We start from the raw sequence: 13,377 nt of genomic DNA on the forward strand, positions 1-13,377 counted from the left end.
CCAGCATGGTGGCTGTAGGACTGAAAGTCCCACCTTACAGTTAAAAGAGCCAGTCTTATGTTTGTTTATTCTAGCGTACATTAGCTAAACTAGCCTAAAGATAAATGTAACGTTTTATGTGATTTAAGACACACCATTTTTGTAATTTTGATTTGTAAATCAAAAGTTGATCAAGCCTTCTCTGTAATTACCCCAAAGCTCTGGAACAGTCTACCTTTGAACATCAGAGCCTCTCACTGGATGCTTTCAATAGCTTAAATACTTATTTTTTCTCTGTAGCATTCGAGTGATGCTGTGCAGATACTCTGAACAGTTGGTTTTCTATGTTGTTTGATTTTGACACTTGTTTTTTTTTCTCCCTTCTTTTTCTCTTTTAATTTTTTAAAATAAAATTAGTCTTGCCTTTGAAATATGTATTTGAAAGGACTCATCAGGGCTGTAACCACCTTGAGTGCTTTTGAATATTAAAGTGTTTATAATATATAACCTTACATCTTGAATATTTGGGTTAGATCCTTGATTTTATTAGACTACTGTGTTTTGTCTTTCTGTAAATATGGACTGATTTCACCCACCACCACAAAGTGTAGGTTATGGGATTCACTGATCAACATCCTAATACACCCAGAATAAAACGTCAGTTTTAACATTAATAAATAACATTTTAACCATTAGCCTAAACATACATAATCCCAGAAAGAGTGTTTATGGTTTTTCTAATATAATTTGCAATAACTCCTAATATAAGAATCCACTAATTCCTTTAGGATTTGTTTACAGAGTATGTGTAAGTATAACTGGGGCCGAACAAAACTGTAGACAAAAAATATGTAGGTTATTTCATTATACAGAGTATCTAAATTGCACATACTACTCTAAAGCCATTCCATATATAAACGTTGCAAAACCATTGTGAGGACACACTTATTTCATTATTTGATTATTTTTAAACATATTTTTACATGACACATGATCGTCAGACAGAACGAACGATTTGAGCGATTCGCTTATATATGAAAATAAATCAGTGATTTTCCATCTTCTTGATTCCGCCCATATCATCGGGGTGTCCGCCTTGTTCGAGGGGCTGGTCGTAGAGGTCCGATGCGTCACGTTTATTTGGGCCTTCTGCATCCCACTGGCAGGGAAGCGCCCGATTTTTTCCCCTCCCTGCCTTAAAACGTCCTGTATATATTTATTCCAAGCGTGGATCTTCGGGAAAACAAGGTACCAAAGGAAAAACGCGACGCAAAGTAGGTTAAAGCCAGTGAGGGGGCGGCTGATGCCTCTTTTAACGCAATAGCTACAGTTTAGCGTAACTGTTACTGGTAAACACACTTGCATGGGGCTTTACATATCGTTTGCATGCAGTTCTGCAGACGCGTTATGAATTGTTGCAAATAATGCATTTATTGCATGTGTGATTTGTGAGTCACATAAAATGTAGCCATTGCAAGACGGGCAGATTGAAGAGCATTAGCAAGGCTGGCTAGCCTTGGCTGCAAGTGTGCATTGGTCAAAAGCTAGCTAAAGTTTTCCTGCACACAAACTGCGAATAAAAAGCAAGGAAACCGTTTTAAGCCAGGCCTAACGAAATGGCTTTGCATACGGATCTCTAATATCCGAAACATGGCTTATTTTCTGCACCAGTCAAAGCATTAAGGTCATCAAAGGAAATTCCAGATTTCTCCCTTTTTTTCAGGCTAGCAGTCAGTCGGCTTTACAGTTCGTATATTTAAACTTATTGTGTATATTGCATGCAATTATTATTTTTTCTTGTATAAATATTGTTTTTTTAAACCTTATTTAAGTTTTTCTTGTCTGGTGTGTGTGAGCATGTTGTACTGATCATTTGGATTTGGATTTGGATTCAATTATAGATTGGACCATATCTGAGAAATGCGTGTGATTGGTGTAGTAGTTTCTATGTCATTAAGGGTTTTATTTAAAATCATTATTGAAAGAACTCCGGGTTCCCACAATATATCAGATAAATTATTAAGACTGTGAAAAGTCATGGAAAATGTATAAGTAAAGGTTTTTTTTGTTGTTGTTGATCTTGACTCATTATTTTATCCGCTAGAATGAGCCTTTTCTCAGTGAGATCTAAATAAGGCCGTGGTTCTAAACTTTTTTAACCACACTTCTGCATGCTTAATTTAGTTTTGTGAAATTTCAGTTTCAAAAACTATTCTCAAATAAAAAAAAGTTTTGTTGAGGGAAAACAAATAAATATGATTTTAATTACATTAATTATAATAAAAAAATTAAAAAAAAGTTTATTTTGAATTGACCTTGTGTCCCTTTTGGAAGTTGAGCTGAAGAACAACATACTAATTCTATTATGATTTTTTTTTTCCCTCCCAAAGGATGTGGAAGGCCTGAGTAATTATTGCGTAAATGATCTGCTTTGTGTAATAAACCACTGTTTTTCTTATTGCAGGTATGCATTTGGAGACTACTCTTTGCCGTTTACTGGAGGAAATTTCAGACACCTCCCCTTGGGATTGGTATTTAATGTAAAAATTCACCTTGTTTAACACACACACCATGAACAAGTTTACCCAAAAGTCTTGAACCTCTCTACAAGACTGTTAGTTTCATTTGTTACCTTTCCAATGAACTGACCATCACTTGTTGGAACATTTTTGTGCAATCAGGTCCCAAAGTGCTGATCCCTGAAAGCTGAATTTATACATGTACAGTGGAAGAATGACAGAAGCATGGCAACAGCAACATGCAGTGGCCCCTCCTCCTGTTGGGCATCTCCTTTTACAAGGGGCAGAGAATGCTTTGGGCAGTGCTGCATATGGTATTGTCCTACAGGCAGACCCTGCTTTACAGCAGCCACAGCTCAGCCAGCATGCACAGCAGCACCCGTTGCCAGCTCAGCAGCCTCAGCTGCAGGTGGGAGGTGAAGGTGGCCACAAATGCGGTGCGTGTGGCCATGATATTTCGCACCTGGCCAATCCACATGAGCACCAGTGCATGGTCAATCAGGACCGTTCCTTCCAGTGCACCCAGTGCATGAAGATCTTCAACCAAGCAACGGATCTTCTAGAGCATCAGTGTGTCCAGGTTGAGCAGAAGCCATTTGTGTGTGGTGTGTGCAAAATGGGATTCTCCCTTCTTACGTCTTTGGCACAACATCATAATGAGCACACCACTGGAAACAATCCAATGAAGTGCTCTATTTGTGAAAAAACATACCGCCCAGACTCCTCTTCTAACCCTCAGCAGCCCTCTACTGCTGAGACGTCCAGTGATGGGGCAGCCATGGGTTCCTCTTCCTCTACAGCTTTCCAGGACTCTGACCGTCCATATAAGTGCTCTGTGTGCAATAAGGCATTTCGTCACCTTTCGGAACTCTCACGTCATGAAAGAGTGCACACGGGCGAGAAACCCTACAAGTGTGACACTTGTGAGAAGAGTTTTAGTCAGGCTTCTCATCTGGCGCACCACCAGCGCACTCACAGTGCTGATCGCCCGTATAAATGTGCCGTTTGCGAAAAGACCTTCAAGCACAGGCAGCACCTGGTACGGCACATGTACGCTCACTCTGGTGAGCACCTTTTCAAGTGTAACCTCTGCGAGCTTCATTTCAAGGAGTCATCCGAACTGCTGCACCACCAGTGCCAGCCAGCTGGAGAGCGCCCCTTCCGCTGCACAGCATGCGGGAAAAGCTTCAAGCGGCCCTCAGACCTGAGGCAGCACGAGCGCACCCACTCCGAAGAGCGGCCTTTCCAGTGTGAGGAGTGTCAGATGAGCTTTAAGCAGCAGTACGCACTTGTTCGCCACCGCCGTACGCACAAAAACCCGGCAGATCGCCCTTTCAAGTGCAATCAGTGTGACAAAGGTTTCCTGCAGCCTTCCCACCTACTCTACCACCAGCATGTCCACGGCATCGAGAGTCTGTTCAAATGTGCCGCTTGTCAAAAGGGCTTCAGACAATCCGGGGAACTTCTCAGACACAAGTGTACAGAATCGAACTCCGGATCGAATGCCGTGGAGAAGCCGTACAAGTGTGACGTGTGTGGGAAGGGCTACAAAAAGTCGTCAACGTTACAGAGGCACCAGAACTCCCATTGCACCGAAAAGCCGCTGAAGTGCTCGCTCTGCGGCCGCCGCTTCCAGTCCTCGTCTGATTTTGTGCAGCACCGATGCGACCCTGCTCGGGAGAAGCCGATGAAATGCGCGGACTGCGAGAGGCGCTTTAAATACTCATCCGAGTTGCAGAGACATCGAAGAGTCCATACAGGAGAGAAACCCTTCAAGTGTCCCACCTGTGACAAGGGATTCAAACAGCGGGAACACTTGGCTAAACATGGAATTGTCCACTCCCGTGAAGCCCAGTTCAAGTGTGTCTGGTGTGGAGAGTGTTTTGGAGAGCTTGGAGCCCTTCAAGAACATACAGTTCAACACACTGCAGAAGGAGGGGGCTATCCTGCGTCCTCGTGCATAGAGTAGTTACAGTCTTACCAAGCGAAAATATACTCTGCTTGCTTTAGCAACATTGCAATTTACTTGCATATATTAAGTGAAATTGTGCATTTTATACATCCCACAAGCATTGCAGTACTTGTTGGACTGGTAAGGAACTACATAAAGTGTCAGCTTGTAGAAGTCTCAGTGTACCTCTGGGTAGATATTGGCAACATTGGGTTTACTCCACAGACAGAAACTTGCCTCAGTTCTGTACCAGACACACAGACGAACATAACCACACGTAAATGGTTGCTACACAATAATAAGCTTGTAAAAAGGAACAATTTTGTTCCATGTGCAACTCTGTATGCTTAAGACTGGTGTTTCCAACAAAGGAAAAGCTGATCAGTTTTTAAAAGAACTAAATATTTAGTTTGAATTCTGCTTTATATCTAAATTCAGTCTATCTAAAACAAGAAGTAAATGCAGTAGTACAGCTACCAGTAACAGCTTTTCCAGAATGACATAAATTGGTATGCAAAATGTTAACAACCTGGGTCTGCTTTTTGGTCTTCATACGATTGACCACAACTAGATGTTTCATTGCATGGATTTTGTTTATTATTATTATTATTATTATTTTATAATTATTTGGCCTTGTAACTTTTAAATTAACTGCCTTCCTGTATCTCCATCTCATGCTTCCATGTTAGCTATGGAACTTGAACACTGTATGGCCATCTGGACAATATACAGTAGTGATTGTATGTATTCGTAATGTATAACTCCCATCACCTAACCCATACTGTAACAGGGTACATGTATGCATGAATAGCCTAAATAATTTATTTAGTTGGTTGTAATCTGTCATTAGTGCAAACAGCGATGTTAACTTCTAGGCAAAGGACTACAAGAGAAAAAAAATTATATTAGCCATTCTTTTTCTCTAGAGCATTTTGACTGATCTCTAACAATGGGGCAATAGTTTGCAAGCAGTTCCAAGAGTGAATTTACAGTAGTACAACGATTTACGGTTCTATTTTAACTGCCAGGCAACAGAACAACCGTGAAGTATTTTTGTTTGAAAATTGCAAAAAGGTGCTGTTGCGTTAGCTAAACAACGCTGTAGAATTTGTTAGTTATCTGTACATGGATGTTTTGTATCGCTTCAACATAAGTACAGTGCTAGGATTTAATATCTGTTTGTGTATCATCATCATACTGTAGACTGTGCATGTGATTGTTTCCTCTTGTGAGGATATGTTGGTTTTGTTTTGGTGGATTATTATTTTGCCATAGACTACTTGTTCAGTTTCTTGGCCACAGATTCTTTCTTTGCTTTCTGTTTAGAAACAAAATGCCATGAATCATTTGGTAGTTCATTTTGTGCTTTCCTAATTGGATCCATTAACAGTAGAACCTTCATTTTGGGTTGAAATACTGAACAAGAGGTAGATGTGCAAATTGCACAGCTGCTTTTGTAATTATAAAAAAAAAAAAACATTTTAAACAAATTCAAGAGTACAATAACGTTATATGTTTAAAAGAACATAAAAACACAGTATTAAGTAGTAAACCTCTTAAAATGAAGTGTATAAATGTCTAAGCATATTAATTGAATCCATATTAATTATACATTCTATGTTCCTAACAGCTTGAATGTAAATTTGCAAACATTTCTTTGCCCCTTTCGATGCATCTTTAAGCCTTTGTAACATTAATGGCTTATGTGTCAGTATTGTTTGTTCTGTTACAGATTTGTGTACTCCTATTTTCATGTGCATTAAATGCAGGGACTGAATGGTGTCGTTGCTTGTGAAGCAATATTTTTGATGTCGAGACTATTAGCGGGTTGAATAAAATACGTTTTTTTTTCCCAGCAAAAATAGAGGTTATCTCACCATCTAGCGTTTCCTCCTGTATGTCACCCAATCCATTCCTTTAAATGTCTTTGTTTCTAGATAAGGTAGTGAAGAAACTCAAATTGTAAATTGCCGTTTGTGTGTTTCTTCCATTCTCACAAAGGTGTGGCATGTCATAACTACAAGGCATTTTAAAATTAAATGTTTGTAAACAGCTGTTGTATTATTTGTGAACCAATTGGTAAAATGACTAAGACCAAGGTTTTTTTTTTTACTATAAAAGTGTAACTTTTTGGTCTAGTAAATGTGTTAAAGAGAACAATATGATGGGAACATTAATTAGCTATCCTAAATTTGTTTTTATTTTTTAACAATTGTAACTTGAACACCTGTTATCGTTATTTGGTACATATACATGTTAAAATCACAACAAACAAATTATATAAATAAAAATAATTTTTAAAGCAGAAAAACTGCTGTTTCAGTTGCAAATTCAGTTGCGTTTCAGCTTCATGCGACTCAATTCGGGGGCTTTTATTTTGAAAAAGGTACCTGAAGTACATAGGCTACTGTATTTCCGGTCACTCCATCTATGCTATCGCAAAAATCGGCAGAAGTGCTATCTTCGGGGTGAAATCCGCCTTCTTGCCAGCGGATCTCTCTGTCGCTTTCTGAATCTAATTGTTGGATCACTGGGAATAATTGAGACACTCCATTTGAAGAGTAATCGAAAATCTGGAGTTGTGTGTGTCGAAGTTTTTGGGGCTAAGTTAATTAAACCGATCCGTAGAGATCGCTAGCTTAGCGCGTTTATCAGCAGGGAACGCTTTTAAACCAGGGCTGATAAACCGCTGTAATGAATATTATAGTAAACAGTGGTGATCAAACGCTGTTCACGCCCCGAGACAATCGATCAACTCGAAATTTCGGCTGCTTCACGTTATTTATGTTCAGTTTTACCTCGTAGCAACATTCAGCGGGTTTGACAGGTCTGTGCTTCAATTAAATATTTGCATCACTGTTTATTTAGATGCAAAATACGAGGGCTGCTACAGACAATCGCATATACTACGATCACTTTAAAGCTGTTACTCAATTTTTTACAATTTTTTACATTTGTTTACAAACGGACACATCTTATTAGGCTGCCTCGATGCGCATCATGAAATCCTTTCTTTTAATTATTTAATAAGCTGGCGGTCTGTCAGAAAATAAGCTGGTTTCTGCAGCATTTCAGACGCCCATTGCTTTTTGCTTTGGCTTTGAGTGGCGCGAGCGTCAGCGCGAGGTCATGCGCGCCGCCGCTGAGCAGCTGTCAATCACAATTGCTCGCGAGAGATCGCATTGAAGCGGCTTGTTACATTGTTTTGCGGCACCACAACACTTTCTGCAGAATTTCACAACAGAGACGGTCGACTTGTCGCTTCCGCTTGGAGAGTCTCGTAGTAGCAGGTGGAGGGAAGGCGGATCGACTGGCCGAGCCCGCCATGCCCGGTCCCGTGAGCAGCAAAGCACGGGTTTATGCTGATGCCAACACTGTGAAGAGCAAGGAGTACTGGGACTATGAAGCACATGTGCCTAGCTGGAGGTACACAGTTGATTAGACCCTACAGAGATTATTTTAGCATGGTTCCGTTGATAAAAAGTACATTGGTTGAACAATAATACAGTGTTCCAATGGAAATAGAATGGTACTTGACTGTAGAGTACATGCCAACTCAGGATGCTAAAGCATGGTAGTAGTATGTAAAAAAAAAATGTCATCCAAGTCTTACCACAGTACTTGGATAAACCTTTTTGCACAGTTTTATTTATTTGTAGCTTACTCTGTCTTATTCAGCAACCAGGATGACTACCAGCTTGTACGAAAGCTCGGAAGGGGCAAATACAGTGAAGTGTTTGAGGCCATCAACATCAACAGCAACGACAGAGTAGTTGTTAAAATACTGAAGGTAAGAATGCCTGGTGTCTCATTGTCTGACCATTAGGTAGAATCAGTCTCTTAATGAGAGAGTTCACCCATAAATTATATTTTTTTTCATAATTTACTCATCGTCATGTCATTCAAAACCCCATCCATAAAAATAAAAAAAAGATTGTTCTTCATCTCCAATGAACATAAAGCACACTAAATAAGATCAACAGAGGCTAAGGCATGCTTGCTTGAGGTGCAGGAGCTGATGATGTTTGGTGTTATGCAGCAAGGATGCACAATTGAGTTTACCGTATTTAATGTGCTTTATGAATGTATAATTGATGTGAATAAAAGCTTACATGTATTTGTCTTATGTAGTGATTGTCTCTTTGTTTTTGGAAGACTTTGGATGACACTACTCGGTTCACATGGATAACTTTTACAGTATCTTTTGATTACATAGACATCCAGTCTTTGAACTGAAATGATGAGACGATTTAAAAATTTCCTTTCTCTTTGGAGTGTTACAAGCTCTTGTTGCATGAAGAAGATCTGTAAAGTTGCAAAAACGGAAGTCTCAAATCCACAGAGATATTATTTATCAAAGTTAAGACACTGCCACGCCCCCCTAAAACGGCTCATTCTAACACACCCCTACATGTCTATGTCAAGTGGAAATATTCACGTGATGCCACCCAAATGTTCACGCAAAGAAAAAAAGATGTGGTTTCAGTAATCGCAGTTAGTGTTGAAGCAGCCATGTCAGAGAGATGCTGTGTGTATCTAGGCGAAAGCAAAAAAAACACTGTATTTGGCCGAAAAAAGTAGAAAGTAGATGCATTTAAGAATCTTTAAGATTACTTGCAACAGAAAAGCAATGCATTTTATGGACGACCGTTTCGTGAACCTAGGAGAGGAGGTCATTCTGACTTTGTTACAAACAGTCTGGTGCTTCTGAGTCAGCTACTGGAAGTATGCTTTGTTTTTAAGTATTTGCTATTGAATGTTCAAATACAGAGTGTGTGTGTGAGAGAGACAGAGAGAGAGACTGGGTCACACAGTGTTGTCAGCTGTCTTAACCGTCCGTGGCTTGTGTACTGCAAACACATACGAGCTTCATCACTGTGTCTCTCACACAACTCCGTTCCCCCTTTGAGCTTGAACTGATGGTAAAACTTAGGTCATTATGTACTGTCTTTACATTGATTTTGAAAGATGAAGTTTGTGATTATGGAAAGGGGTGTTACATTTCTGACGAGTGCTTGCGGTGTTTGACCAATCACAATGCGCTGGGTCAGGTGGCCAAACGGAGCAGACTGTGCTTGTTGGAAGGAGTGACTTTGTAGAAAACGACGTGTTTGAGAGAGGAGGGGCATAGAGGACCAACAATAATGTGCAGTATTTTTTATTTTTTTATGTTAAAGCATGTCAACATATTCTGTTACACCAAATAATTATGAAATTTAAAAAAGCATCATATGACCCCTTTAAAGTTTTCATTTTTAGCTGAGCTATTCTTTTATTATTATTTTTTTCTTTACTCTTGCAGCCTGTTAAGAAGAAGAAGATTAAGCGTGAGATCAAAATTTTGGAGAACTTAAGAGGAGGAACCAACATCATTCGTCTTGTAGACACAGTGAAGGACCCTGTGGTAAATTTAGCTGTAAAAGTATATGCAGTGGTTTTCTACACAATGCTGTTTTTGTTAAATTAGTCTTAACATATTATAATATTACCTATTAGCAGGCCCATAAAGAAACGTTGTATACCATCTAAATTTTTATTAACATGCAAATGCAACCAAAACATATAACCTGAACATTGATCTGAAATTTCCACATCAAAAAAATAGGCCTACACTTTTTTTTCTTTTTTTTTTTTTTATAAAAAAAAAAAAAACGTCAACAGTTAAGAAAGTATTATGGGCTTCTGTGCTTAAATAGTGTAAAATAGTGTAAATCCTCCTTAAGAAACAACAAAAATGAGGTTTGAAAGAGAATGCACACGTTAACAGTAATGCATAAGCAGACATTGTCTGAAAAAGTGGACAGTGCCAAAATAAGTTGCCTATTACTACAAGTATCAATATTTTAAATATCAATGATCAATTTATCGATCCATAGCGATGGATTGTTACACCCCTACTATGTATGCATTCCATCTTTGTATTTGTTGTATTTGTATGCACTTTTTAAATGCTTTTTTCTTTCTTTTGGTATTCCACAGTCTAGAACGCCAGCCCTTGTGTTTGAGTACATCAATAACACAGATTTCAAGGTACCACATTTACATTTATTTACTTTATATATAAACTAGTCTTGTCTGATCAATGAAAGGAGTTAAACCAAAATGGCCAACATTAAATATCTTGCATATCTGATTCGTAGGATCTCTATCAGAGACTTACAGACTTTGATATCCGGTTCTACTTGTATGAACTTCTCAAGGTAAGAACACTGTAATTTAGCTGAAATAAAGATTACACTTTCATTTATTTTGAACAGGAGAGTGCATTATGTGCATGTGCTTTGTTTCTTTGAAGGCACTGGACTACTCTCACAGCATGGGCATCATGCATCGGGATGTCAAACCTCATAATGTCATGATAGACCACCAGATGAGAAAGGTGAAGTTTGATAACAGTACTGTGGATTTGTTTTTGGATGTGTCCCTTGTTCGTGACTACAGATCAGTGCTGTATATTATATGACCTGTTGTATATGTTTTTTTTTTTTGGTTAACTGGTGTAGTTGCGGCTTATAGATTGGGGTCTTGCTGAGTTCTACCATCCTGCACAGGAATACAATGTAAGAGTCGCCTCAAGATCATATAAGGGACCAGAGCTGCTGGTTGACTATCAGGTATGTTATGTCTTTTATGTTCATGGCCTTTTCATACTGTTTTGGGGAAAAAACTTTGTGGATTTGTACATGAATAGCTCCTAAAATGTTTCCCTTTTATAAACATCACATATTTATTAAGTGTTTATCCCTATTCAGAAATTAATTGTTTCTCACAGGGAATTTCAACATTTAAAGGGGCAAATCAGGGGTTTTATTGCCATCCAGAATTTCATTTACCATATTTTTTGGACTATAAGTCGCACATGACTCTCTCGCAGCTTTAGACGGTAATGTTTTCTCTTGGTTCATTTTTCTTGGTTCATGTCAAATTAATTTTGATAAATAAGTCGCACCTGACTATAAGTCGCAGGACCAGCCAAAATATTAAAAAAAGTGAGACTTATAGTCCGGAAAATACTGTATTTATTTTCTTCCAACCACCCATTTAAAAATTCCTGGCCAAATTTTTGAAAACCCCAAGGTTGTGTGGTAATTTAATTGCCGCCTAAATCCACAAGAAGAGGATCAATCCAAAAGTCATTTCGTAAGTTTTGATACTTTTTGACCACTGCCAAGCACCGTACCTTAACTGTTGCACTTTGTGGTAAAGTACACGATTTTGAAATATGGACTTTTATTACTGAAATGCTGGAATCTGGAATAGTCTTACAATACATTTTTAAAATGTTAACTATATATGTTTATATATAGAGTGAGTGTTTGTTTGTGTGTATATGACTGTGTCTGTGTGTGTGTGTATACATACACACATACAAACGTTGAAGTTAAAGGATAAAGTACCTGGTAGGCACAAGTCAGGAGATGGATAAAAAAAAAAACCATGGATGAGGCAAAATACCATCAAATTCTTGAGAAAAATCTGCTGCCCTCTGCCGGAAAGTTGTCAGTGGAAAGAAGGTTAGACTGACACAGTGGTTTGAGGAGGAAAAGGTTGAATGTCCTTGAATGGCCTCGTCAGAGCTCAGACTTAACCTCAGTCCACAGAAGGTCACCATCAAATTGAACTGAACTTGAGTAGTTCTGCAAAGAAGAGTGGGCAAATATTGTAAAGTCTAAAGCAAAAAGTGGTTCAACAAAATAATGACAAAAGCGATTGTTCCTTTTCTGACTCTGTGAAGTTTTTTTTTTTTTTTTTAATGACAAGCTGATTTTATATATTTCACTTGGATGGATACTATTAGTTGCACTGGGAAAACACATTTTACTAGTCCAAAAAGTAGCTAGGTGAATTGTTTACCTTTTGTGAATAGTGTCAGTTTTCCTGTTTTTAAATAGAAGAATATTTATTTAATAAAAATAATAAATAGGATATTATGAATATGTATTAATTCTCCAAGCAAAAACAGACAGCTGTTTACAGAAGACAATCATGTGACTGACCGTTAAATGAGCAGTGTTCCCATTATTGCAGGATCACAGAACTTACTCTTCCACTGTGAACAAATCATCATGAATGCAGGACTTTTATCACTGAGGTGCCATGCAGATTTCTTTTTATAGACGTTCCCCTGAGAAACACTTGCCGTCCAATTTTTTTTTTTTTTTTTATTGAACAGATTTCAGGATCAAGTTGCACACAGAGTTAACTTATTCCTATATTACCATCAGATGTTGCAGTTAAATAATGAATAAATAATTTGCTAAATAAATAATTCTTAAATAATTTGCAGATGTATGACTACAGTTTGGACATGTGGAGCTTAGGCTGTATGTTAGCCAGTATGATCTTCCAGAAAGAGCCATTTTTTCATGGTCAAGACAACTATGACCAGGTATGACTTGTCATTCTTCTATGAACATTTTTACAATATCTAGTCTTAAAATACTCAGTATGCTAACAGCAGAATCTTTCCTACAGTTGGTCAGAATTGCCAAGGTTCTTGGAACAGAAGAGCTATTCAGCTACCTGAACAAGTATCACATTGAGCTGGACACACGTTTCAAAGATCTGCTCGGCCAGTGAGTGGGAATTTATTGACAGATTTTCACATTGGTCAGTTTTTAAGGATCTTTGTACAAAGTTGCTAGCGGTGCACGGTATCCCTATGTTAACCAATCTTGTTTTCATCTTTAGATCTACAGTAAAAAAAAATAAAAATGATTAATGCTTTTGGCAAACAATATACATGGTGCTTTGTAGTGGATTTCCAGTAGTTAATTCTACATATTGATTTTAAATAGCTAGTGTTTTAATCTAGAAATTGCAAATATCTTCAGGCAGACACGTAAGCGCTGGGAGAACTTTGTTCAGCCAGAGAATCAGCACTTGGTGAGCCCAGAAGCTCTGGATTTGCTGGATAAACTCCTGCGT

At 38.3% G+C, this 13,377-nt stretch overlaps 2 protein-coding genes across 3 annotated transcripts; both read left to right on the forward strand.

Moving 5' to 3' along the window:
* Positions 1–1,084: 1,084 nt before the first annotated feature.
* On the forward strand, positions 1,085–6,501 carry LOC127971155 (zinc finger protein 319-like). Of its 2 annotated transcripts, none has more exons than XM_052573984.1 (3): positions 1,085–1,253; positions 2,444–2,519; positions 2,661–6,501. In XM_052573984.1, exon 3 carries the CDS (start codon positions 2,698–2,700, stop codon positions 4,465–4,467), a length of 1,770 nt encoding a protein of 589 aa, XP_052429944.1. In that variant the 5' UTR covers positions 1,085–1,253; positions 2,444–2,519; positions 2,661–2,697; the 3' UTR covers positions 4,468–6,501. The 2 variants fall into 2 exon arrangements, with proteins under 2 accessions (XP_052429944.1, XP_052429945.1); XM_052573985.1 differs by having other exon boundaries at positions 1,086–1,227.
* A 970-nt stretch (positions 6,502–7,471) lies between these two features.
* On the forward strand, positions 7,472–13,377 carry LOC127971593 (casein kinase II subunit alpha'-like; the record flags this gene model as incomplete). The annotated part of the gene is made up of 10 exons (XM_052574708.1): positions 7,472–7,875; positions 8,128–8,239; positions 9,752–9,853; positions 10,429–10,479; positions 10,590–10,649; positions 10,745–10,828; positions 10,953–11,063; positions 12,737–12,838; positions 12,925–13,025; positions 13,284–13,377. Coding segments are annotated over exons 1-10 (918 nt in total), but the record flags the coding sequence as incomplete, so codon positions are not given.

The sequence above is a fragment of the Carassius gibelio genome, chromosome B14, assembly GCF_023724105.1.
Source record: "Carassius gibelio isolate Cgi1373 ecotype wild population from Czech Republic chromosome B14, carGib1.2-hapl.c, whole genome shotgun sequence".
Classification (NCBI taxonomy): domain Eukaryota; kingdom Metazoa; phylum Chordata; class Actinopteri; order Cypriniformes; family Cyprinidae; genus Carassius; species Carassius gibelio.

Coding starts and splice junctions, on each gene's coding strand:
- LOC127971155 (XM_052573984.1), top strand. CDS start 2,698: ATGTACAGTGGAAGAATGACAGAAGCATGGCAACAGCAACATGCAGTG.